The sequence below is a fragment of the Lepus europaeus genome, chromosome 18 (genome assembly GCF_033115175.1).
Source record: "Lepus europaeus isolate LE1 chromosome 18, mLepTim1.pri, whole genome shotgun sequence".
In the NCBI taxonomy this organism is placed as follows: Eukaryota; Metazoa; Chordata; class Mammalia; order Lagomorpha; family Leporidae; genus Lepus; species Lepus europaeus.
Genome location: NC_084844.1, coordinates 24,031,230 through 24,057,562, shown reverse-complemented (window position 1 = coordinate 24,057,562; position 26,333 = coordinate 24,031,230). Strand labels below are relative to the sequence as shown.

The 26,333-nt window shown below is 54.3% G+C and overlaps 1 protein-coding gene, 1 long non-coding RNA gene, 1 other non-coding gene and 1 pseudogene across 5 annotated transcripts in view; 2 read left to right on the top strand and 2 right to left on the bottom strand.

The window, feature by feature from the left end:
• Positions 1-98: 98 nt before the first annotated feature.
• LOC133776679 (uncharacterized) lies at positions 99-10,123 on the top strand. The gene is made up of 3 exons (XR_009868445.1): positions 99-146; positions 1,280-1,453; positions 9,820-10,123. It is a non-coding gene; the product is annotated as an uncharacterized LOC133776679 (long non-coding RNA).
• Positions 10,124-12,524: 2,401 nt separating this feature from the next.
• SP2 (Sp2 transcription factor) overlaps positions 12,525-26,333 on the bottom strand; it is a 34,739-nt gene continuing 20,930 nt past the window's right edge. For all 3 annotated transcript variants that reach the window (XM_062215842.1, XM_062215841.1, XM_062215843.1), the window contains exons 4-7: positions 17,479-17,791; positions 15,105-15,279; positions 14,686-14,879; positions 12,525-13,715 (exon numbers count right to left, since the gene is read on the bottom strand). In XM_062215842.1, the coding sequence (XP_062071826.1) occupies positions 13,615-13,715; positions 14,686-14,879; positions 15,105-15,279; positions 17,479-17,791 (783 nt within the window). In that variant the 3' untranslated portion in view covers positions 12,525-13,614. The remainder of the gene's footprint in view (positions 13,716-14,685; positions 14,880-15,104; positions 15,280-17,478; positions 17,792-26,333) is intronic.
• On the top strand, positions 17,714-19,006 carry LOC133776775 (large ribosomal subunit protein P1-like; annotated as a pseudogene).
• On the bottom strand, positions 20,461-20,547 carry LOC133747408 (small nucleolar RNA SNORD86). Its single transcript, XR_009864360.1, has one exon. It is a non-coding gene; the product is annotated as a small nucleolar RNA SNORD86 (small nucleolar RNA).

The window sequence follows — 26,333 nt, the reverse complement described above, 5'->3', positions numbered from 1 at the left end:
CATTGGTTGACGTTTTCCGGAGAGAAACCAATTAGAACGCGAACAGAGGAAGGCAGCGACCAATGGGCAGCGCCTCCGGGGGCGGGAGCAGAGAGACGCGGAAATGCTGTCACTGCCGCTGAGACGCACGTGGAGGTTTGTTAAAGGTATAGAGGCTGCTGCAGCCCGGTCACGGGGCGGCGGGGGAGAGGCCCTGGGGGCTTCCAGGGGAGTGAGCGGCCACTGCAGGCGCCCGAAGGCAAGCTTGGGGCAGGGAGCTCTCCCTGGGAGGCGAGGCTGATGGACCGGGCAAGGAAAGATGAAGAAAAGGAGTAGGGGCCGGTCTCTAAGGCAAGGTGGCGGGACCACAGGCGAAGGGTGCTCTGGTTGGGGCTCGCGGGTGGGAGAGGTTGAAGTGCTGTGTAGTGGAGGTGGAGGATGGCGCTGTGGGTGCTGTGCGGTGCGGCGGGTGCCATGGGGTTAGAACAGACAGCGGGGTGAGGCGGGAGAACGCTGAATGGGTAGGGGCAAAGAGGAAAATCTGGGGTCAAGACATCCCAGAGCAGGACCGTCTTCCTCTTGTAGCTCTGCACCCTCCTTCCAGCCCCTTTCTTGAACGGGGTCCCGGCGTCCTGCTCCCTTTGTTCATGGGTTCCTCTGTGGCCGGGCGCCAGACTTCACACTTAAAGAGTTCTGGTCATGAAAAAGCTGCCACCGTGCCCCTTGTCCTGGGTCTCTGCCGTCTTGGTGGAGTTGCCCCCTTTTCCCATGTTACCCTTTGCAGGTCACAGGTTAGTCCCTCAGTCAGTGCCAGCAATGGGGGAGCAGGTGGCTGTGCACAGGGAAGTGGCGAAGCGGCCAGGGTCCATTCCAGCTTTGACCAGGCTGGAGCAGCCCGTGGTTGAGGCCTCCTTGCAGTCGTGGTTCCCACCAGCTTCAGGAAGGGGAGCTGAGAGAGCCATCTGAGCAGGTCCCCACCCCCTGGGTCTGTGCCAGGTCAGGGGCACTTCCCGGCTTGCCCGGGTGTCAGCGTTACAGCTGAACTTCGCAAAGCTCTCCATGAGGTGCCTCGGTCATCATCCCCTATGGCATGTACCTGGCTGGAGGCACAAGCAATCTGCAGGACAAATTTGCTACAAAGAAATAATACACACCTGGAGGCTTCGAGGTATTGGCCTCTGCATTCTCTACTGGTTGCCGTTTCTTTGTGCCGCCATCACCCCCCACACACACACCCCCATCAGCTTGGTTGAGACAGTTGACTGCGCTTGCTTTCTTGCTGAAGTGGTTTTCTTTGCAGGAATGTGGCTGCCCCGCCTGCCCTGCCTGCCTCTCGGGTAGCTGGACCTGTGTGAGCACTAATTGGGAATGAGTGCCGGTCCACTCAGGCCGCTTTGCTCATGGGCCACACTCTGAGCGCCGCGAGGCCACTTCTGCCCTGGCCCTGGACCCCAGAGCACCAAGACGAGATCCTGTGAGTGGTTTGCTCCCAGGCCAAGAGCTGAGTGCGGAGGGATGGACATGGGTGCATTTACCAGACACTTAGAGAGGCGTCCTTCCAGCCAGGCGCTGAGCCGCTAGGTCTGGTGACGCTAAGATGGCGATGGCAGCTTGGTTCCTGTCCATGAGGGCCGCGTCGTCTGTTGGGGGAGGCAGAGCTGTAGTTAAAGCACTACAGGCACTTAGAGACGTTTCTGTAGGGTGAAGGGGAACAAGAAGGGGGTCAGCCAGCCAGGGGAGGTTTGGTAAAGGGAGTGGATATTTAGTGAATGGCTGGTCCAGGCAGAGGGGTGATCGTGAGTAATGGCACAGTGCACCTGGGGAACTCGGAAGGAATTTTTTAAAAAGATTTTATTTATTTGAGAGGTAGAGTTACAGACAGTGAGAGGGAGAGACAGAGAGAAGGGTCCTCCATCCTCTGGTTCACTCCCCAGATGGCTGCAACGGCCGTAGCTGCACTGATCCGAAGCCAGGAGCCAGGACCTTCTTCCTGGTCTCCCATGCGGGTACAGGGGCCCAAGGACTTGGGCCATTCTATACTGCTTTCCCAGGCCACAGCAGAGAGCTGGATTGGAAGAGGAGCAGCTGGGGCTAGAACCAGTGCCCATATGGGATGCTGGTGCTGCAGGTGGAGGATTAACCTGCTGCACCATGGCGCTGGCCCCAGATTGATTTATTTGAAAGAGTTACAGAGACAGGTAGACACACACACACACACACACACACACTGAGGTCTTCAATCTGCTGGTTTACTCCCCAAGTGGCCAGAACGATTGGAGCTGGGCCGATCTGAAGCCAGGAGCCAGGAGCTTCTTCTGGATCTCCCACGTGGGTATCAGGGGCTTTCTCGGGTTCTTTCACTGCTTTCTCAGGTGCTTTAGCAGGGGGCTGGATCAGAAGTGGAGCAGCAGGACTTGAACCGGTGCTCATGTGGAATCCCATCGCTGCAGGCCAGGGCTTTAACCTGCTGCACCACAGTGCCAGCCCTGAACTTAGAGTTTTGTTTTTTTTTTGTTTGTTTTGTTTTTGTTTTTTGACAGGCAGAGTGGACAGTGAGAGAGAGAGAGACAGACAGAAAGGTCTTCCTTTTTGCCGTTGGTTCACCCTCCAGTGGCCGCCGCGGTAGGCGCGCTGCGGCCGGCGCACCGTGCTGATCCGATGGCAAGAGCCAGGTGCTTCTCCTGGTCTCCCATGCGGGTGCAGGGCCCAAGCACTTGGGCCATCCTCCACTGCACTCCCTGGCCACAGCAGAGAGCTGGCCTGAAAGAGGGGCAACCGGGACAGGATCGGTGCCCCGACCGGGACTAGAACCCGGTGTGCCGGCGCCGCAAGGCGGAGGATTAGCCTATTTAGCCGCGGTGCCGGCCTGAACTTAGAGGTTTTAATCCATGCTGCAGGAGCCAGTCGGTGAGCAAACAGGCCAGGCAAGCAGGCAGGGACTTGGGGTGCTCCTTGCTATAGTCATCATTCAGGTGATAAGAGCCAGGCTTTATTTATTTATTTATTTTTTAAGATTTCTTTTAATGGGGGCTAGCATTGTGGCATAACAGAAAAGCTGCCACCTGCAATGCTAGTATCCCATACGGGCACTGGTTCAAGTCCCAGCTGCTCCATTTCCAATCCAACTGCCTGCTGATGGACTGGGAAAAGAAGCAGAAAATAGCGCAAGTGCTTGGGCCTCTGCTACCCATGTGGGAAGCCCAGATGAAACTCCTGGCTCCTGGCTTTGGCCTGCCCCAGCCCCAGCCATTTGAGGAATAAACCAGCAGATGGAAGATTCTCTCTCTGTCTCTCCTCTCTCTCTGAACTCTGTCTTTCAAATTAAATAAATCTTTTTATTATTTATTTTACATTATTTACTTATATTTTTGTTTTTTCTCTTTTTATCATTTATTTTATTTGAAAGACATGTTTAGAGAGAGAGGGAGAGACAGAGAGAGAAGACAAGAGCCAGGAGCTACATCCAGGTCTCTCAAGTGGGTGCAAGGGCCCAAGGACCTGGACTGCCTTCCACTGCTTTCCCAGGCCCATTAGCAGGAAAAGCTGGACAAGAAGTAGAGCAGCTGGGAGCAGAACCGGTGCTCATCAGGCACGCCAGCATCACAGGCAGCAGCTTAGCCCCGCGTACCCCAACACTGGTCCCATTTTTTTTTTATTTGTTGAAACTACAAGTGCCATTTTATTTTTTTTTCCAAATTACTCATGTATTTTATTTGAAAGAGAGACAGCAAGACAAACAGAGATCTTCCATCAGCTGGTTCACTCCCCAAATGTCTACAACAGCCAGGGCTGTGCCAGGCTGAAGCCCAGAACCTGGTGCAGGTCTCCACATGGGTGGCAGGGACCCTCGTTCTTGGACAGTCACCTGCCATCTTCCCAGGGTGTGCATCAGCAGGAAGCCGGCTGGGAAGTGGAGCTGAGACTTGAATCGGGCATTCTGATACGGGGCATGGAGGCCCGAGTAGCATCTCTGCTGTTTAAAGGGCTGTGCTCCAGCACCTGCCCTTGGGCCAGGCTTTTAGACCCATGATTCTAATTTTTTGTTCTGTAACATTGTTCAACCAGAATATCAAGTTCTTGTTTTAAGACCAGATGTGGGGGCTGGCACTGTGGTACAGTGGGTTAAAACCCTGGCCTGAAGTGCTGGCATCCCATATCGGCACTGGTTCTAGTCCCGGCTGCTTCTCTTCCTATCCAGCTCTCTGCTATGGCCTGGCATAGTATTGGAAGATGACCCAAGTCCTGGGCCTCTGCACCCATGTGGGAGACCCGGAGGAAGCTCCTGGCACCTGGCTTCGGATCCGCACAGCTCTGGCCGTTGCAGCCATTTGGGGAGTGAATCAGCAGATGGAAGACCACTCTCTCTGTCTCTGCCTCTCTCTGTAGCTCTCTTTCAAAATAAATAAAATAAATCTTAAAAAAAAAAAAAAAAAAAAAAAGAGCAGAGCAGATGTGGGGGTGGACCAGCCCTGTTGGTGTAGAAGGTTAAGCCTCTGCCTGCAGTGCTGGCATCCCATATGGGCACTGGTTTGAGTCCCAGCTGCTCCACTTCCCATCCAGCTCCTGGCTAATGGCGCCCAGGAAGTGCTAAGGCCCCTGCAGCCATGTGAGAGACCCAGAAGAAGCTCCTGGCTTCGGATTGACTCAGCTCCAGCCGTGGCAGCCATCTGGGGAAGGAACCAGTGGATGCAAGACCTCTCCCTCCTCTCTCTCTCCTTCTCCGTAGCTCTGCCTTTCAAAATAAATAAATAAATAAATAAATCTCTAAAACAAAACAAAACCAGATGGGGAGCACAAAAAAGTGCTGGATTTCGCCAGCCTCTCCTTTCCTTGGAGATTAGCAGGGAAGTTTGCAAACGATTCCCTTGGTACATTTTCCCTTTGTCTTGAAGACAACCCACAGGCTCGTGGGGTGCTTCTCTGCCCAGCTGGGTTTGGCCTCAGCGTCACAGAGCAGTGCTTCTCGGGAAGGGGACTGGCCTCCTGGCTGTGGCTGCGGCTGCCCCCGCTGCTCCCCCGCCCCCACCCCGCCAGTCCCCTGGGAGGGTTTTCCGAGTGGGAGAAAGGAATTTTTTTCTTCTTACTGTTATTGTGTTTTCTTAAATGTTTTGCCTCCCCCAGCTTGTCTGGAGCAAGGCAGGCGTGAACAGAGAGCACAGTGCATAATTTTCTTGCACAGAGAGGTCCATGGGCTTCTCAGTAGGAAAGAAGCCGGCACGTTGGGCTGGGAACAGTGCCTGGCCTGTCTCCTTCCAGTGCTTTTGCATTTATGTTCTCAACCCACCGTGTTATCTAATTATCTGACTGAATCATGGACTTCAATGTTTAATGATCGGGTTTGCCTTCTGGAGCCTGGCTCTGGTGACCAAGTGGGTGATGGGCAGAGCTGGCGGTGCTGCAAGGCTGTGTCAGACGGAGTGGGGCCTCGTACGAGAGCGTGGCGTGGGCCTGCGTGGTGGGAGAGCGTGGCATGGGCCCACGTGGTGGGAGAGCGTGGCGTGGGCCTGCATGGTGGGAGAGCGTGACCTGGGCCTGCGTGGTGGGAGAGCGTGGCGTGGGCCCATGTGGTGGGAGACTGTGGCGTGGGCCCGTGTGGTGGGAGAGCGTGGCGTGGGCCTGCGTGGTGGGAGAGCGTGACCTGGGCCTGCGTGGTGGGAGAGCGTGGCGTGGGCCCATGTGGTGGGAGAGTGTGGCGTGGGCCCGTGTGGTGGGAGAGCGTGGCGTGGGCCTGCGTGGTGGGAGAGCGTGACCTGGGCCTGCGTGGTGGGAGAGCGTGGCGTGGGCCCATGTGGTGGGAGAGTGTGGAGTGGGCCCGTGTGGTGGGAGACTGTGGCGTGGGCCCGTGTGGTGGGAGAGCGTGGCGTGGGCCTGCGTGGTGGGAGAGTATGACCTGGGCCCGCGTAGTGGGAGACTGTGGCATGGGCCCATGTGGTGGGAGAGTGTGGCATGGGCCCATGTGGTGGGAGAGTGTGGCGTGGGCCCATGTGGAGAGGAGGGCTTGATGCCACTGGCCCGGCTTGAGGCAGCATGGGCAGTGCCATCCACTGAAGTAGGACATGCTGGAGGAGGAAGTTTGGACTTGTTGTAAGTTTATGGGACACCCACACTTAGGTTGGGGTGGGTAAATTTGGTCAAGCTGTTATTCTTTTAAAAATTTTTCACATTTCAGTGTTTGTTCATTTTCACACAAAGAGAGACAGAGATCTTCCATCCAAATGCCCTCAACAGCCAGGGCTGGGTTGGGCCAAAGCCAGAAGCCCAGAACTCCATCTGAGTTTCCCACGCCGGTGGCAGGGGCCCAAGCACCTGGCTCATCTTCTGCTGCCTCTCGGATGCAGAGCAGCGGAAGCTGGCCCGGAAGTGGAGGAGCCAGGGTGTTGACCAGGCACTTCCGTGTGGGATGGGGGTGTCTTGAGCAGCATCTGGCCCACTGTGCCAGCATCTGCCCAGGTTTGGAGAGTTGAGTCTGAAGCTCAGGGAGAGGCCTGGGCTGCCGCTGCTGTTGGGTGTCGTGAGCCGCTGGGATGGCACTTGAAGGGGAGGATGAGGACGTCTGAGAAGGGCAGGGGGTCTGGGAGCATCGGGGGACAGTGGGGGAGGGGCGAGGCCAAGGAAGAGTGGTAATGACGCAGGGGAAAGAGAGCATCCAGCTGTCCAGGAGACAAAGAGGAGGGCTGACGGCAGGAATGTTTGTGTATTTTTTATTTGAAAGGCAGGGACATAGACAGGGGCAGCAGACAGTACGTGAGGTCTTCCATCTACTAGTTCACGCCCCAGATGCCCACAGCAGCTGAAGCCAGGAACCCCCACAGGGTTGCAGAGACCCAGGTACCTGAGCCATCCCTTGCTGCCTCCCTAGGTGTGCACTAGCAGGAAGTTGGACTGGGAAGCAGGGCTGGGACTCAACCCCAGGCACTCCGGTATGAAACCAGGGCATCCCAAGCTGTGTCTTAACTGCTGCTCCAAAAGCTCACCCCAAGAGCTCAGGAATTCTTGGACCCAGCCTCAGGGTGAACTCAGCTTGGAGTCCCAGTAGTAGCAACCCCAGGGCACACCGCAGAGTAGGTGCTTGGTGCTCTGCCAGCATCCAGCAGATGCCTAAGCCCCGAGTAGGTTATCGGAGGCCACAGCAGGGCAGGGTCCCCAGAAGCTTACAGTGGGACCAGAGGCGGCCGAGCCTTATCTGTGTCCTCCTGTGTTGCTTATGTGGTTACCCCAGGCAGGATCCTCCCATGTGCTCCCAGATGGCTTCCAGATACGTCCCACAGGGTGCACCACCTGGTGGGCTTTTCTCAGAACAGGTGCTCCATGCCGGGAAGGACCATGCCTCTCAAAATCCCGGGGCAGCAGGGGTCATCTGTCGTGTTTATGCATGAGCTGCGTTTGTTAAGCTTCTCTCTGGGTTGAGTTCTGGGCATGGTGCATGGGGCTTGGGTTTTAGTTTGTTTGCACCTGGTGGGAGCAGGGCCCAGTGTGTCTGATGATCGCAGGGATGTTAAGCCTTATTATTTATTTATTTATTTGAGAGGTAGAATTATAGGCAGAGAGAAGGAGAGAGAGAGAGAGAGAGAGGGAGGTCTTCCATCTGCTGGTTCACTCCCCAAATGGCCACAACGGCCAGAACTGAGCCTATCTGAAGCCAGGAGTCATGAGCTTCTTCCAGGTCTCCCATGCAGGTGCAGGGCCCAAGGACTTGGACCATCTTATACTGCTTTCCCAGGCCATAGCAGAGAGCTGGATCAGAAGCAGAGCAGCTGGGTCTTGAACCGGCTCCCATATGGGATGCTGACACTGCAGGCAGAGGCTTAGCCCACTAGACCACAGCGCTGGCCCCAGGGATGTTGAGCTTTTAAAGGCCAGTGGGTGAATCCGTCTCGGCCCCGGGACTGGCTGCTTTGCTGATTCCAGTGTGGGCCCTGGGAAGAGGCCTGTTGGCTTAATTACTTCTGAGAAACCCAAGGCGGTCCTTGCCCGTGGGCTGGCCTGCAGACAGTCCTGTTCCCCTCCCCCAGGCTCCCTGGCGGCAGGTGTCTGACACTGTGGTCACGTGCGGCCGGCTGGCCGTGGGGGCTTGCCCAGCACCCTCGGCTTTGCCCACGGTTCCATCTGTGCCTCTCTTCTGCTTCCTGAGGACCCCTTCACTTGGGAAAGCCAGCTGCCCCCGTCCTGAGATGACTGCACGTCCGCCAGTGCTCAGCCAGCCCCAGAGTGTGGCCAAGTCACAGGTGGCCTCTGACCCAAGGCCCCGTGCTCTGACCCAGTGGAACCCATGCTCCACTGGCACAAGCCCTGGGTGTGTCCAGGGACCTGAGATGCTGCCAGCAGCACCCCCTTGAGGGCCGGAGCAAGGGGAAACCGGCAGCCGGGTGGGGCTGGCCAGCTGTGCCCCACGCGGGTGCCCAGCCCTCACGTAATGCCAGAGCCCCCAGATGCCTGTCACCTCCCTGACACTTGCCCACTCTCCACTGCAGTCTAGAAGCTGGCTGGGTGATCTTGCTCTGTTTGCTTGGTGTTTTTTTCTTTTGTTTTGTTTTTGCTGTCTTACATAATTTCTTTAAAAATACGCTAACAATAAAATCTTACAGCGATGTTCGGTTTATAGAAAAGCTACAGAGATTCTCTGTATCTGCTTCACCCAGCTTCCCTGGGTGTTGAGAGCTTCCCAACCAGAGACAATGACCCCAACTGAGACGTTACCGTGGGCGCACCACCACCAACCTAACTACTGCTGTGTTCCAACTGTACCTTTAAACATCCCCCCCCCAACCATGTCCTTTTCCTAGCCCGGGGTCTACGCCAGGGCCCCACGCTGCATCTCGCCGCCAGGGCCCCTCAGTCTGCAGTGACAGTGTAGTCTGTTTTGTTGACTTCCCCCACTTAAGAATGGGTACGAGCTGGCGCCGTGGCTCAGTAGACTAATCCTCCGCCTTGCGGCGCCGGCACACCGGGTTCTAGTCCCGGTCAGGGCACCGATCCTGTCCCGGTTGCCCCTCTTCCAGGCCAGCTCTCTGCTGTGGCCAGGGAGTGCAGTGGAGGATGGCCCAAGTGCTTGGGCCCTGCACCCCATGGGAGACCAGGAGAAGCACCTGGCTCTTGCCATCGGAACAGCGCGGTGCGCCGGCCACAGCTTGCCTACCGCGGTGGCCATTGGAGGGTGAACCAACGGCAAAAGGAAGACCTTTCTCTCTGTCTCTCTCTCTCACTGTCCACTCTGCCTGTCAAAAAAAAAAAAAAAAAAAAAAAAAGAATGGGTACGGTGAGGAGAGACTGGGGGACCCTCATTGTTTTGGGCTGATGCAGCAATCCTGGCTTTGGAGACAGACGGGGAGGGGGCTGGCCTCCTTAGGGCTGTGTGCACAAAGCAACCTTTGCCCTGTTTCCTTTTGCCTGGAGTGGAGGATGCCGCAGGCCTGTGTGTGTGTGTGTGTGTGGCCACCAGGATGTGACCAGTGCTGCCTCCTGCACCTACAGAGTTCCTGCCCCAGCCCACTTTCCCCACCACTACCTCCTAGTTGCCACCAGTCCCGAAGCTTGGGCCAGACTCCCTGGAGGCTCCCTAGTGTGGTGAGCGAGGCCACCTGTTTGCGGAAGGCCAATGTTTAGGACACCCTGCCCGATGGGAGTGAGTGCCCAGAGGGCCGGTGGAAGAGGCTGGGTCTAACCCTGTGGTCCCTGAGACCTTAGGGCTAGGAAGAAGGGCGTGGGCACCTGTGCCTGTGCTGAGAGGACACGGCCTGGCCCCTCCAGGTGCAGGAGGTCAGGAAGCGTAAGGGAGGCTGTGGACTGTGGGTGAGGGAGCAGGGGTGCAGATTAATAACCAGGCCCTCTTTCCACCTGTAGGAGAGGAGGACTGAGGCAGAGCTGATTCCTGACTTGGGGACCAACACATGACCACCGCCAGGCTGATGACCAGTGGGCACCCCACTGGCTCTCCAGAGGGCCTGCAGCCTGCTCTTCCACCAGCACCACCACCACCATGGGAAGCCTGTTTGCCTGCCTGCTGTGGTGGTGCCATCCGAGGGACCCAGGCTGGGCTTTCCTGGAGGTCAGTGGGTCCTGGGTCAAGTGGAGAGGAGGGACTGAGAACCCTGCTCACCTTGTGCAGGCAGGGGAAGGAGAGGTGACAGGAGCCTGAGCCTTCAGACAGTGAACTTAGTGGCCCAAGCCCAGGGTCTGTGCCACCTGTTTTGTACAGTTGCCTCCTCATTTAAAAAATATTTACTGGGGCTGGCACTGTGGAACAGTGGGTTAAACTGCTGCCTGTGATGCCAGCATCCCATACCGGGTGTCAGTCCCTCTACTTTCGACACAGCTCCCTGCTAATGTGCCTGGGAAAGCAGAAGCAGATGGCCCAGGTACTTGGGCCCCTGCCACCCACTTGGGAGACCTGGATGGATTTTCAGGCTCCTGGCTTTGGCCTGGCTCAGCCCTGGTTATTGCAGCCGTTTGGGGAGTGAACCAGCAAATGGAAGATCTGTCTCTTTCTCTCTCTCTGTCACTCTTCCTTTTTAAAAAAGATTTATTGGAAATGCAGTGACAGAGAGGAGAGACAGATCTTCCATCCTTTGGTTCACTCCCCAAGTGGCCACAATGGCTGGGGCTGGGCCAGGCCGAAGCCGTGAGCTTCTTCCAGGTCTCCCACGTGGGCGGCTGGGGCCCAAGCATTTGGGCTGTCCTTTGCTGCTTTCTCAGGCACATTAGTAGGAAGTGGGATTAGAAGTGGAGGAGCCAAGACTTGAACTGGTTGCCTATATGGGATGCCAGCACCATAGGCAGTGGCTTAACCTGCTATGCCACAACACCGGCCTCCATTCTGCCTTTCAAGTAACTATTTCTATCTACTTGAAATGCAGAGCAGGAAAGAGAGAGAGAGAAATGAATCTGCTGGTTTACTCTGCAAATGCCTGCAACATCCAGGGCTGGGCCAGACTGAAACCAGGAGCTGGAAACTCCATCCAGGTCTCCCACCACTGCTGCCTCCCAGGGTGCGTAAGCGGGAAGTTCGATTGTAAGCGGAGCAGCTGGGACTTGAAGACCCAAGCACTCCAATATGGGAGCAGGCATTTAGAGACTCCCTTGGGGAGCAGGCTAAGCTCTGTTTTGGCCATCGCAATCCTGTCACTTGGGGAAGGCAAGACTTAGGAGGTTGTCAGGGTGGGTAGAGAAGATGCTACTGGCCAGGGAAGAGGGGAGGTTGAGGCAGAAGTCACAGACTGCCCTTGGCTCACTCCTGTCCTGCTGTGTTAAGTGAGGTTTCCTGTGAAACTGCGTTTCTGACTTCTCGTAGGAAACACACACACACACACAGCTGGCATTCTTGTACAACTTCAAGCGGCCGGAGTTCAGTGTGGGCTCCTGGCATGGTGGAGGCTGCATCCCAGGCGTGCGGTCACACGAGGGTCACTGACACCTGTGGTGCTCACTGTTTGCTCTCTGGTGAGGACAGTGCCCTCCTGGTCCCTGGGGCGCTGAGTTGCAGCAGTCTGGCGTTTCGCCCGAGCACACACGAGCCCAGCTGCCTTGGGAGCTAAAGGCTGGAGGGTGAAGTGAGGCGGGGAGAAGGGCTGAGTAGGAGGAGAGCCTGCAGTGCCGACGGGAGGGGGCAGTCAGCCTTGGGGAAGGAGGCAGGGACTCCTGATGAGCCGCCTAAGGAAGGGGAGGGGCCCACGGCCCTGCTTGGAAGGCTCTGGTGAGGCAGCCAAGAACACACCGGCGCTTTGGAGACGGCGCAGACTTTAGTTCTATTCAGTCTCATTGATCCGCGACCTCACTTCTTCAGCCCAGTTTCTACATGCGGCAGGAGCAGCCCCGAGGGGCTTGGGGCTAGCTGCACCCTTCTCTTTTCCCATTCTTTCTCAAAATATGTCACGGAGTGTGTGGCTGGCGTGTAAGTTCAGCGCCTTCAGCCAGCAAGTGTGGGGCTCCTAAGAGAGCTAGCAGGGCTGCACGTGGCCCTCCTTGCCAAAAAAAAAAAAAATCCCCAGCAAGACGTCAGCTCTGTAGCGTGGGCTAAAACTAGAAAGCACTGGTCAGTTCACTGCCCTTCCTGGGCTGCAGAGCAAGGGAGGAGAAGGAGACCTGTGGCCAGAGTCTACCCCGGGGCTGCCAGGCCCCCCCCCCCCCCCCCGAACCTGCCTGGGGCAGGGAGGGAACTGTGTTTTTATGGACTCTGGAGAGTCTGGAAGTGGCTGACCAACGACCCTTTGGCTCTTTTCTCTGGGCTGCTTGTACCGGGCTGTGCAGCCAAAGCTCTCTCCCGGGGGAGGGGCTGAGGGAGGTGGCAGTACACTGGCTGGGGAGTCTGCAGTGACGGGGCTGTGCACCACCTGCTCCGTAGCATGAGCTAACCTGGCTGACAAAGGCAGAAAGCAGAAGCGCCTGTGTCGGGCCCTGGGGCACACGTGGCCGAGGCCCCTCTCAGGCTGTGTCCCGCATCTGCCTTGGTGCCCGGGCGGACGGTTTGGGGAGGCCAGGGCTCCCACCTCGCAGTTCCTCCTCCGAGCCCTCCAAGGTAAGACAAAGGAAGCTGAACTGCTAAGGTGCAGACTTTGCCTCAGGCAACTCAATTTATTAGCAAGAAAAATATTTTTGTCAGTCCAGCGCTGACCAACAAAGTACATCGTTAATAAAAGGACAACAAATCTGTCATTTAGTTCATAAAACAGACCTCAAGCAGTTACAACGCAAAATAAAGTTGGATTTTTGTTTAATTTAAAAGCCTCAAAAATAACAAGCAATATGTTTTTAAACATGTAGTAGACACAATTGTCTATTATACAATATACACTGTACACAGGGAGGCCTTGGGCTGGGGAGGGCTCAGGTGTCTGGACCTGAATCGGGTCTGGGTTGAAATGCTGTGTCACTTAGGAAAGAGGATGGCTGGAGTGAAAAAAAAAATTTCATATGCTCGTCATTGCCCCCTAAAACCCTAAACTGAAAGCAGGCGTGGGGAGGTGAGTAACAGGAAAGGAAGAGGGAGCAATGAACTGAAACTCTAAAGCACACGCGATACACAGTGTTCATATCTGGAGTAGGGCGTAAGGCAGCGTTCTCCATAGAGAAGGGGGCAGGGCGGAGTCCACAGCATCTTCAGTTTTTAAATAGGAAGTTGGAATGTGCTGGGCCGGTGCTGGCCACGTGGCGTCCTGGTGGCCTCCTGGCCTCTCCAGAGGTGGGTGCCAGTGGAGTGCTGGGTGCAGGGCCCTGGGTGCCCACAGTGGCCAGCAGGGCTGGGGAGGTGCGGGAGAGGGGGCATGGCACACGGGACTCCGGCAGTGTTGGGTGTGGGGGCGGGGGCGGGGGCGGGGCTCACTTTGCTCCTCCACGGAGTGAAATGCATGTTTTTCCTTTGGAAATAAGGGTTCCCACGCGTCCTGGTTCAGAACGTCTCATTGGGCACGACCAGTGTCCACGGTCTGGGCGGGCCGGGAGCTCATGGTGAGTAGGGCAGGGCCAAGGCAGAACCAAGGGGCTTCGGGAGGAGGAGGGGACAGGGAGCAGAGCTCCTTCCTGTGGGCACAAGGTCGCAGGAGGGAGCTGCAGCGGGCCCAGGGCAGCGAGGGGTGCCTCTCAGCCAGAGGCCCGGCGGGACAAGTGGGGCCGTGTCTGTGGGGCTGCCTGCCTCAGCAGACCTTACAAGTTCTTTGTGACCAGGTGGGTCTTGTAATGCTTGGTGAGGTGGTCACTCCTCATGAAGCGCTTCTGACACTGGGCGCACTCGAAGCGTTTGTCCCCTGCAAGAGGAGACACCTGTCACCCCGTGCACACACACCTGCTCACACACTGGCTCCGCTTCATCTGCCCGCCTGACCCCTCTGGTCATGTCTCGGTCCTCTCTGCCCTCTGCAGTCTGCTCTGCTCCCACTCCTGGCTCCTGCACCTTGCAGTCTCCCCCCGCAGGGCTGCCTGCCCGCCTTCTGATCTTGGTCCCTCTGACTTTGAACCCCTTCTCAGAGGACCCCACTCCCTCAGATCTTGCCAGCCCTGAGCACTTCCTGACCCTGCTGGTCAGCTGCCAGACGGCTGGGTTCACTCTTCCACCTCTGCCAGGGTGAGGCCTGTCCCTCCCACTGGCCAGGAGCTGGGACTCCGGGTCACCAGGCTCCCAACCCCAGTCCCAAGACTGGGACAGCCACGAGGGCAGTGTTTGCCCAAGTGCGTGCTGTGGACCAAGATGGTTTCGGGGGATAGACGGATGAATGTATTTCTCCTAGTTTTGCATTTTTGTTGCTACTTCATTAAAATAAATCATTATGATAGCAAATTAGTGAGATAAAAAATAACATTACTGAGGGTATAAATGAGGGCCCAGGGCACTCAGTGGCCAGCAAGAAACAATCCAAGGAAAATCATTAGATAAATAGAGTAGGCAGGGCTGCGTGGGATAGCAGTTAAGAGCATGGACCAGGAGCCAGAGGGCGTGCCCTGGCCACCTCTCATGCCTCCGGGACACGGGTGGAACCAAGGTGTCCTCACAGAGAGGCTCAGCGGCAGCCCAGAAAACCCGTGAGCGCTGCAGGCTGCCTGGCAAACCACGTCCCGCCTGTTAAATAAGTGGCTGCAGGTGTGGCAGAGGGCGGCAGGGCCGACAGCATCCAGGAAACTTTGCGACAAAGGAATGGTGTGGAGGGGTCTCCTGTGCAGTCCCAGGCCTCTCAGTGTGGCAGGTCCCTGGTGGGGGTGGCGGGGCGTGGGGGAGCTGACCTGTGTGGGTGCGGGCGTGCCGCTGCAGCTCGTCGCTCCGCGTGAACCTCTTTCCGCAGAAGAACCAGTTGCAGACGAAGGGCCGCTCACCGGTGTGCAGGCGCACGTGGGCCCGCAGCAAGGATGTCTTCCGGAAAGTCTTGCCGCAGTCGGGGATGTGGCACACGTGCTTCTTCTTGCCCTGCTCTCCAGACCTGAGAGTTGGGTTGAGGGTGGGTAGGGGATGGGAGGAGGCAAAAGATGAGGCAGGCACAGGATGGAGCCCGGGACAGGGGGTCTGGTCAGAGCAGAGAAGGCAGGAGGCGAGGTGGCAGGGACCTGCCAGCTCTTCCTCGCTGGGTCTGGGCTGGCTTGAAGCCCTGGCAGGCGTCCCGGGGAGGGGCTTGGGGAAGCCAGCACCCACCCCCTCCTCGAATCACCTCTTCTCCCCGTCCTTGCAGTTGGGACATGTGCAGGCCATGCGGCGCCGCTTCTCCCCCGGCTGGGCCTCTCCAGCCAGGGCCTGCTCCATCTGCAGCTGGATCTGGGTGGGGCTCAGCCCACTGATGGTCAGGTTATTCCCAGAAACATTCTGCACCGTCAGCTGCTGCTGCCCTGTGGGGAAGAGGAGGGCACAGCTCAGGACGAGGACGCCTGAAACCTCAAGCCAGCCCTCCTTTCCACAATACAGACGATAATCTCGGCAGCCAGTATCTTTGGAGAGCCTGCTGTGTGCCACATACCATTGTAGAGACCTTACAGAGACGTGGGAACTTCAAAAAGTTCATGGAAAAATGGGACTAAAGGATGAAGTTATTTTGGTGCCAAAAAAGTCAGTGTAGTTTTCAAAATATGCATTTTTCATGAACTTTCTGAGGTCCTCTCATGTGCAAGCATTTTAATTTTTGTGCCAAAATAAACTTACCTTTTAATTCCATTTTCTATAAACTTTTTCAAGTAGCCATGTATCAATTCATTTAATCTTCACAACCCTATACAACAGATACCATCATCCCCACTTTACAGAGGAAGAAAACTGAGGCTGGGTAACATATCCGGGCCACACGGCTACTAAATGGCAGACCCAGGATCTGAAGCCAGGCCCTGAGCCACGCCACCTTCAGACAGCCTGCTTTCTGACACTGCCAGGGCAGGGGCTGTGCAGGCGAAGCCCCCATTGGGACGCCCACATCCCACACTGGAGTGCTTGGTCCGAGTCCTTGCTACTCCACACTTCAACTCAGCTTCCTGGAAGGCAGCAGGTGATGGCCCAAGTACTTGGGGTTCCTGTCACCCATGTGGGAGACCCAGATGGAGTTCCTGGTTTCAGCCTAGTCTAGTCTGGCTCTTGCAGGCATTTCCAGAGTGAACAGCAAAGGGAAGATCTCCTTCCTCTCCCCACCTCTCTTTCTGTCTGTCACTCTGCCTTTCAAATAAATCAATCTTGAGAGAATTAAAAAGAACAACAACAACAAAAAGACTCTGCCCACATGACTGCTGGGAAGGGTCCTGTGTTGGAACACTTCTTTCTGAGTCTCCTCTGGCCTTAGGGCCTTGTGAGATAGGGATTTGTGTCAACAGACATGGAAAACAGCTCTATGGGCTTTGGGAAAAATCAAGTTCTCTAGGATACCCTATCCTTCCCTCTTGGGGTCACCTCAGATGGGAAAACCAAATGCATAAATACATTAAAGATAAAAAGGGGAGGTCCAGAGAACTGCCACTACCTTTGCCCAGGAAAAGAGTGCAAGGAACCGCTTTTGCCAGGTGGCCCCAGTTTTTCCTCGTTCTTGGCAAGGCTGCTTTCAGGTGTAAATATCACCGCTGAACAGAAGTGCAGGGCAGCAAAAGCCACCCCCACTGCCCAAGGCTCCCCTTTTCCTCCAACCTTAACTCAAGGCTCCAAGAAACCTTTCCCAATTTCCCTTACCCAGGGACTCCCTTAAACACCTGTCATCGGTCTGTATCAAACTAATGTGCAGGGCCAGTGTTGGGGCAAAGGGGGCTTAGCCACTGGGGCATCCCAGACTGCAGAGCCAGTTCAAGTCCCAGCTGCTCTGCTTCTCACCCAGCTCCCTGCTGATGTGCCTGGGAAGGCAGCAGAAGCTGCTCCAAGTACCAGAGGCCCTGGCACCCATGCAGATGACCAGGATGGAGTTCCTCGCTCTGCTCTGCTTAGGCCATTGGGGGAATGAACCAGCAGATGGAAGATCTCAGTCTCTTCCTCTCTCCCTGTCATTCTGCCTTTCAAATACATTTTTTTTTTTTTTAAATTTATTTGACAGGTAGAGTTAGACAGAGAGAGACAGAGAGAAAGGTCCTCCTTCCGTTGGTTCACCCCCCATATGGCCGCCATGGCCGGCACGCTGCACCGATCCAAAGACGGGCCAGGTGCTTCTTCCTGGTCTCCCATGTGGGTGCAGGGGCCCAAATACTTGGACCATCTTCCATTGCCCTCCTGGGCCACAGCAGAGAGCTGGACTGGAAGAGGAGCAGCTGGGACCAGAACCCGGCGCCCATATGGGATGCCGGCACCGCAGGCAGAGGATTAGCCAAGTGAGCCACGGCGCCGGCCCTCAAATACATCTCTAAAAACAGTAATGTGCATGTTACTTAGAAGGTCTTCCTGGGTACATCTATTTCGTCCGTCACGGTCTTCAGCCGTCACAGCACTGTGGAAGACACACGTGGACGTGCTCTTCAGTGGAAAGCGAACGGGCAAGTGACAAGCAGCATCCTGTTATTACTGGGAACCCAGGGCTGGCCCACAGGTCCCCATGCCAGGCCCCCTGGCCATAGGGGGCCTTCCCTCACCGCCAGTGTTGGTGATGGTGACAGGCACGCCCTGGACCTGAACACCATTGATGTTGATGGTCTGCATAGCCTGGGCAGCCGCCGCCAGCTGGGCCGCGTTCAGGCTGATGATGCTCCCGGCGGGGGCGATCTTTGGCAGGGGACGCTCTTTTCGGAGAATTGCGGCCGAGTGCTTTTTGCTGGTCCCGCTCAGATGGGAGGTTCGGGAAGCAGGGCTGCTACAGGCGGTGGTAGAGGTGGCCGCAGCTGTTGCTGGGGGGCTGTCCTGGACGAGGACTGTCTGCACCTCACCGGAAGGCGTGCGGATGTAGACCTGGGAGGGCCACAGAGAACAAGTCAGCGCTCTGGGACTGATGGGGCGCCTGGCGCCTGCAGATCTCCTTGCCCAAGTGAGACCTGGGAGTTTCTCTGCCAGCCCAAGGCTCTCCCTCAAGCAGCCCAAAGCCACACTTAATATGCCACGGTGTTCACTGAGTGCTGGCACACCCTGACTTGCCTGGCATGGAAACCATAACCAACCGCCCAGTCTCAGAACTGAAGAATCAGAAGTCAGTGCACCATCAATGACCATCAGACAAATGAAAATAGCGTCCTGTTAGTCCTTAAGAGCCACGTGTTACTGAGAAGTAATTTTCTTTCAATTTAGCTTGGCAAAGATGGAAAAATACATGCTCACTGCTGGTGGGACAGCAGGGACACAGCAGGAGGGGAAGTAGGATGCGGGCTGGCTTTGTTGGAAGGAAACCTGAGACTATGGATCCAAAGCCTTCAAGCCCAGCATGTCACCACCTGTGTAGGGAAAGGAGAGCAAGGAGGGTGTCCACAAGGGAATGGTGGCACCAACTGGCACAGCGGGCTGAGGGCGGCGTCCATGTGGGAGGCAGGGGCCACACAGGGGGGACTGATCCAGAAAGGAAGTGTGACGGATAATGGGAGTAATGGGAGAAGTCTCTCCCTGTCAGAGAAGGGAGCCATGAACGTGGAAAGGAGAAAGCCAGACTGCACCCGCTGGCACCCTCCCTGGGTTTCAGTATGAGAAGGAGCTAGGGCTGCTTTGGGGTGAGGCCTTCACTACATCCAGTGACTACCACTGCGCCGACAGCACCAGCCGCAGCCTCAGCCCCACTGTCGCCCACAGCATGGCCTGCGTGCCCAAGCTTGCCTGCAACTATCCTGCTCTCTTCCTGCACAACCAAGATGACCATCAGGGAGGGGAACATCAATGCCCTCATTAAAGTGGCCGGTGCAGACATGGAACCTTTTTGGTTGGGCCTGTTTGCAAAGGCCCTGGCCAATGTCGATGTCGGGAGCCTCCTTCTGCAATGTGGGGCCAGTGGACCCGTTCCAGCGGCCGCTGGGCCCCAGCAGGAAGTCCCGCCCCTCCACTGCTGCTCCAGCTGAGAAGAGAGTAGCAGCAAAGAGAGAAGAAGCCAAGGAGTCTGGTGATGATGACATGAGCTCTGGTCTTTCTAAATCTCTTTTCAATAGAAAGCTGAACTCTGGGGAAAAAAAGTTTGTGGGAAAATAGAAACTGAAGGTTTATTTCGGTGCAAAAAATCTGTATTCCACACATATCCTTTTCTTTTCCTTTTTTTTTTTTGACAGGCAGAGTGGATAGGGAGAGAGAGAGACAGAGAGAAAGGTCTTCCTTTTTGCCGTTGGTTCACCCTCTGATGGCCACTGCGGCTGGCGCATCGCGCTGATCCGAAGGCAGGAGCCAGGCGCTTCTCCTGGTCCCATGCGGGTGCAGAGCCCAAGGACTTGGGCCATCCTCCACTGCCTTCCCGGGCCATAGCAGAGAGCTGGCCTGGAAGAGGGGCAACCAGGATAGAATCCGGCGCCCCAACCGGGACTAGAACCCGGTGTGCCGGCGCCGCAAGCAGAGGATTTAGCCTGTTAAGCCACGGCGCTGGCCCACACGTATCTTTTTCACAATGTACATTTTCTACAAACTTTTTGAAGACCTCTTGTATGTAAAGAAATAGATATACATGTGTGGAGTGTATATATCTACACGTGCCCACATTTAACATGTACACACGCAAGCTGCATGCTTATTTATATATACTTCCCAGCTATGTCCACTTGGAAGCAGCAATGCCCTGGTGGCCATGAGCTCACTTGGCACTCAGGCCCTCTTTTTTTTGTTTTTTAATTTGTTGTCAGTGGGATAGAGGACAGAGGTTGGAGAATGTTGCCCTGGGGCACAGTCCGCTCCCCGCCCCGGGGGGGGGGGGGGGGGAGTGTCCACCTGGGTCTTCCCAGACGCTCTGTATCTGTGGAGCTGCTTGTTTTTCCTAGTGCTGGTCTCGCTGCCAGCAGCCTCTTTGTCCTCTTTTTCCTGGGGACCATCCTGCTCCCGCTTCTTCAGCGTCAACTGAGCCCTCCTGGGCTGTGGGTTTCTTCCTCTGGGGGAGGCCTGGGCTCATCGCGACCACTACTACCTTCCCCCTCGGAAGAACATTTCTTCCTCTTGGCTTTGGGGGAAAGACCCTGGCTTTCCCATTCCATCCTCCCGAGCCTCCTGGAGCCTCTGTTTCTTCCTTCTGGGTTCTGTGCATCCCCGCAGCGTCCTGTGGACACTGCAGCTGTTTCTCAAGGACGCCGGGGCGAGCAGAGCGGGTGTGTCTCTTCCTCCTTCAAGCACCTCTTCAGTTTCTCCAGCTTGTGGGTGACCTCAGCAGCCGCCCCTCTGCCTGAACCGTGGCTTCCTTTGTGCCATCCAGGGTCTTCTGTGGACTCTCTCCAGTCTCACAGGACAGCTGCTCTTCAACTTGTCCTTGAAGCTCCTCCCCAGATACACCCATGGCTACCCCAGAGAAGCAGTCACTTCATGAGGCAATACTGCATTTGCCAGCCAGGGTATCAGGAGATGCAGCCTTCGTGCCTGGCAGCTGCCTGGCCAGTGAAGGCGGAGTGGAAAACGAGTCCCCGTTTTGGTGCACTGCCCTTGTTCAGGGCTCTGGAGATCTGAGCCCTGGGACTCGCTCAGACACCAGCACTGGCCGTCGGCCCCGGCAGAGGCCTGTAAAAGCCAGGGAGCTCTGGTCAGCCATCACCATAACAGGCCTTGACTTTTGGTATCTCCTGCTCCCTAGGGAGATAGCTGGTTCCAGGCTGAGGGCAAGAAGAGCTCAGAACACCGCTGTTGTGGAAAGGGAAGGGATGCTCACTGGATGGCAGGCTGTGTTAGCAATGAGCAGGCTGGGAAGGGGTCCCCCTGGCCAAACCTGGCACAACAAAAACACCAAAATGATGGGAACTTGAATAAAGTAAGAACCCATGAATCGACACTGGCTTAGATAAATGGGGAAAAAAGAGAATGACAGAAGTGAGAAATGCCATGACCACTAAGAGACTAAAAAGGCCAGGGCTGGGCAGACACCAGGAATGAGTTCTGATGCCTGCTGCAACACGGATGGACCTTGCAAACGTGGTGCTAAGAGAGGAAGAAGCCAGTCTCCCTCAACCAGGCCACAGAGAGGCAGAACATGAACCAGGGCTGACAGGGGAGGGGGAGATGGGGATATGGTTTTTGGGGAGTGATGAGACTGTTCTGAAGTTACACAACTCTGTGGGTATGCTGAAAACCACTGAACTGAATACTTTAAAAGGAGAAGTCCTACGGCATGAGTATCACGCACAGCTGATTTTTGAGCATGGGGACGTTTCAAGGGATACAGACGCCAAACTGAAAGAGCTCCCAGTGGCCAAAGCTGGAACAAAAGAGGGGTGGGGCTGAAGGTCACACATTTGGCACAGCAGTTAAGACCCTGTTTAGATCTCCATCATCTGATGTCAGAACGCCTGGACTTGAGTCCCGGACTCTATTCCTGATTCTAGCTCCTAGCTGATGCATGCCCTGAGAGGCAGCAGGTGACAAGTGCTTGGGTCCCTGTCACCTATGTGGGAGACCTGAATTGAGCCTCCAGCTCCTGGATTTGGCCTGGCCCAGCTTCAGCTATTGGAGATGTTTAGGGAATGAACTAGGGGTTGGAAGATCTCTCTGTCAGCCTTTTAAGTTAAGAAGAAAAAAAAAAAAAAAAAGGTAGTATTGGCTTATCTAACCCGAAGTATAAAACAAATATACACGACTGCAGAGTGATATGAAATAAACAACCGAATGGCTAAGTAAGCGGGGGAGACATGTCTTCCTTACGGAAGCACTCCTAATACTGTGCACATCCCCCTTCCTGAAGGTAGGGCTTACTTCTTACCCTGCAGGTGGGCTAGATTCACTCCCAAACAACACAAAAAGGGAAAAGCAGTGGCACCAGGGAAGAAACCTGGCAAACAGCACCTGAACCAAGTGACAAAGGTTAACGGGAGGCACATTTTGCCTCTGGCCTTCTTTCCCAACGCCCGTAACCCCAGGCAAATCCGGATCAGATGACAGTCTACAGGATACCTCAGGGAACAAGCAAATATTGAGAAATGCCCACAAACAGGGAGGCCTAGAGAGTCCAGACGGCTAAGTGCAATGTGGAACCTGAATTCCATCTTGGAATACAAAGGGGACATTAATGGAAAAGCTGGCAAAATCCAAATCAGATCTGGAGTTTAGTTAATAAGAATATGCCAATGACAGTTTCTTAGTTTTGACAATTCCCATGCTAATGTGAGATGTCTGACAATGAGGAAAACTAGGGAACTATCTGTGCTCCTTGTGACTTTTCTGTAAATGTAAGAACATGTTATATTGGTGATGGCGCTGTAGCACAGCAGGTTAAAGCCCTGGCCTGCAGTGCCGGCATCCCATACGGGCACTGGTTCAATTTTCGGCTATTCCACTTCTGGTCCAGCTCTCTGCTATGGTCTGGGAAAGCAGTAGAAGATGGCATAAGTCCTTGGGCCCCTGCTCCCTTGTGGGAGACCTGGAAGAAGCTCCTGGCTCCGGATGGGCTCAGCTCCAGCCGTTGTGGCAATTTGGGGAGTGAACTAGCAGATGGAAAATCTCACTCTCTTTCTCTCTCTCATTCTGCCCTTCGAATAAATAAAAAAAATTTTTTTTTTTTTTTTTTTGGATAGAATGGATAGTGAATGAGAGAGAGACAGAGAGAAAGGTCTTCCTTTTTGCCGTTGGTTCACCCTCCAATGGCCGCTGCGGCCGGCGCATCTCGCTGATCCGAAGCCAGGAGCCAGTGCTTCCCCTGGTCTCCCATGGGGTGCAGGGCCCAAGGACTTGGGCCATCCTTCACCGTACTCTCTGGCCACAGCAGAGAGCTGGCCTGGAAGAGGGGCAACCGGGACAGAATCCGGTGTGCCGGCGCCGCAAGGCGGAGGATTAGCCTGTTAAGCCACGGCGCCGGCCTAAATAAATATTTTTGAAAAGACTCATGACAAAAGGGGAAAAGTATCCTTAAGGCACAGAGATGTGTCAGGCACCACTGTCACTACACATCACGGGAGGCCGCTGTTCAGGACTGAGCTCCTGCACGAGGCCCCAGCAGACCAGACTAGAACTCAGGATGGGGTCACTCACGCTCAGGTTCCCCAGCACCAAGCTGCTGATCTGAGTTAACGAGGAATCAGGATTAGAGTGAAGACAGCAGAACTTCCTCAACAGGTCAGTTTCAGTCAGCATAAAGAAGTGCCCCTTCCTTGCCTTAGCCTTTACACAAGAAAAGTGACCTGATGCTAGCCAGCTGGTCAGATTCCTGTTGTCTCTCTGTTGCTGTATACAAAGAAAGTAACTCTGAGATGACCAGCCCACTCTCTTTGTTTCTGCTTTCGTCAATCCTTTTCTGTCTATAAAACCAATCTCTTCTGCTCAACTGGTTGAACACTTACTCTATTTTTATGGAATGAAGTGTTGTCATATTCTAGAATCAAAAATAAAGCCAATTAGAATCATTAAACTGGGGCCAGCACTGTGGTGTAGTGGGTAAAGCTGCTGCTTGCAGTGCCAGCATCCCATATGGGCACCAGCAGACTCACGGCTGCTCCACTTCTGATCCAGCTCCCTGCTGATGTGTCTGGGAAAGCAGTGGAGGATGGCCCAAGTGCTTGGGCCCCTGCATCCATATGGGAGACTCATAAGAAGCTCCTGGCTGCTGGCTTCGGCCTGGCCCAGCCCCAGCAATTGCGGCCACTTGCGGAGTGAACCAGTGGATAGATGATCTTTCTGTCTCTTCCTCTGTGTAATTCTGACTTTCAAATAAATAATATAAATATACTTTAAAATTTAAACTGTTTTAATTTGGGGGCCGGCATCGCAGTATAGTGAGTAAACCTGCCACCTGTGACACCAGTATCCAATATGGTCCACTTCCTATCCCATTCCCTGCTAATGACCTGGGAAAAACCAGTGGAAGATGGCTCAAGTGCTTAGGCCCCTGCCACCCACACAGGAGACCCGGCTCAGCCCTGGCCACTGGGGCCATCTGGGGAGTGAACCTGTGGATGGAGGTGATATCTTTCTCTGTCTCTCCCTCTTTCTCTGTTAACTCTGCCTTTTAAATAAATAAAAAATTGTTATAATTCTGTCCATTAGACACTAGTACTGGGACAAACTGAAATCCTGCACCAGCTTTTAGGAGAATACAGCATCAATTCTGCGACAGTTCCACAGAAAAGTGCACAACTTGCTTCTACCTGTGAGAATCTGTCACACAGACCTACAGAGGAGCGTCTACAGAATAACTGACTGGTCCAGCCCTACAGTGTCAGTCATGAGAGTCACGCAAGGCCTGAGGCAGAGCTTCTGATCCACCAGATGGAGCCGTCACAGTGGGGGACTCCTGGGGAAGAGGGAGGCTCAGCAGGGAGGTGTCTCGCTCGTGCTGAGTCCCTGGGGCTGCAGGCTGTGCTCTGCAGGTGACTGCCCTCCTATAGCATTACACATCTGGAAAGCACAGGGGATCCGGCTGGCAGTTCATGCCCAAAATGACTCAGTTCTTTGAAGAAAAAAACCCAGCTGTGATTCTAATCGTGGTTTATTTTTAATTCCTGCATTATTTAGGGCTGTGTTTCTCAGTCAAAAGCCAGCAAACAAACCTCAGGTCATCTTTTTTTTTTTTTAGATTTATTTATTTATTTGAAAGGCAGAGGTAGAGAGAGAGAGAGAGAGAGAGAGAGAGAGAGGTCTTCCATCCGATGGTTCACTTTACAAGTGGCTGCGGTGGCTGGAGATGCGCTGATCCGAAGCCAGGAGCCAGGAGCTTCCTCTGGGTCTCCCACGTGGGTGCAGGGGCCCAAGGACTTGGGCCATCTTCCACTGCTTTCCCAGGCTATGGCAGAGAGCTGGATCAGAAAAGGAGCAGCTGGAACTTGAACTGGTGCCCATATGGGATTCTGGCACTGCAGGCGGTGGCTTTACCTGCTACACCACAGCACCAGCCCCAGGTCATCTCTTAATAAATACACAAATCTCATTCCTGGTTTTCTGGTGTTTGTCCATTTTTCAAATGATTATTATTTTGTATCTGATTTTTTAAAAATTGTGTTTGAGAGGCCACCGTTATGACACAGTGTAAGTTAAGCCACCTCTTGACACTGGCATCCCATGTCAGAGTACCAATTCACGTCCCGACTACTCCACTTCCAATCCAGCTTCCTGCTAATGTGCCTTGGAAGGCAATGGATGATAGTCAAGTACTTGGGGTCCTGCCTCTAACATGGGAGACCTGGATGGAGTTTCTGGCTCCTGACTTCAGTCTGGTCCAGCCCCAGCTCTTTTGGGCATTTGGGCAGTGAACCAGTGAAGAGAAGATCTCTCAGTCTCTCCCTCTCTCTGTGTCATTCTGCCTTTCAAATAAATAAGTTTTAAAAAGAAAAAAAATTATATTTGAAAGGTCAACCAGGTTTTCTGGTAAGAACCAAATAGTAAATATTTTAGGGCTGGCAGCCACATAGTCTGCCTCAGCTCTGCTAACACACCACAGATGTGTGTGTTCCAGTCACACGTCATTTCCAGAAACAAGTGGGCAGGCCAGATCTGACCTGAAGGCCAGACTGCCAACCTCTGATACAAGAATATAATCCATTTTTAATAAAATGTGCATTTCCTTTATGCATTTCTGGGAATTAGCAACAAGACTGGAAACAGCCCAGATACACAGCTAACATGTAACAACCAGCACATTGGACTACTTTAATGTAATCATTAGACCTAAATCTTTCTGCATATGCTAGTACTTCCTTAGTTTCTGTTTTGCCTCGGTCAGTCTGAAGATATGGAACCTCACGGAAGGGAGGGGAGCCACTGCTGTGGACATGCACCTGAGTGGGTATCACCTCAGTTCTCCACTTTGAAGGTAGGCCTGATAATGGGACCTCACAGATATTGAGACAAATAAATAATTTAAAAAAAAAAATCACCCGGCAATACATGCCAGCAAAGGGAGCATTTTAAGGCAGACCTGATTTCTTCCTGAATGATTTCCATATCCATAGTTCAAATTCAAGGGCACTTCTCCAGCCAGGAGTCATACAACTTCCCACTGTCATTCATTCAATTTTGTCTGTATCCAACTATATACCACATACATTCCTCAGTGGCAACAGCTGTTTTTTTAATAGTAAAAATAAGATAAATGTTATCCCCCATTTCAGCGATGAGCATATGCCCATATAAAGACACTGAGCAAGGTGGAAAAGGGACAAAGTGTGGGGTTTGAAGTTAAACCTTTCCCTTGTTCATTTTCTTACATTAAATGCTATGGTTCTTGTTGAATTTGTTCATTCTTGCTACTGTTCTAAGTATGTAATCCTATAATAAAAAATGAACTATTAACAAGTATCTATCTGTCCCCTACCCATCCCCCCAAAAAGACACCCATAAAGAAAAAGGACCAGAGTATGCCTGCTTTCATCCGATTTGCAGAGATAAGCCCTGTGAACTGAAGGGAGCCCAT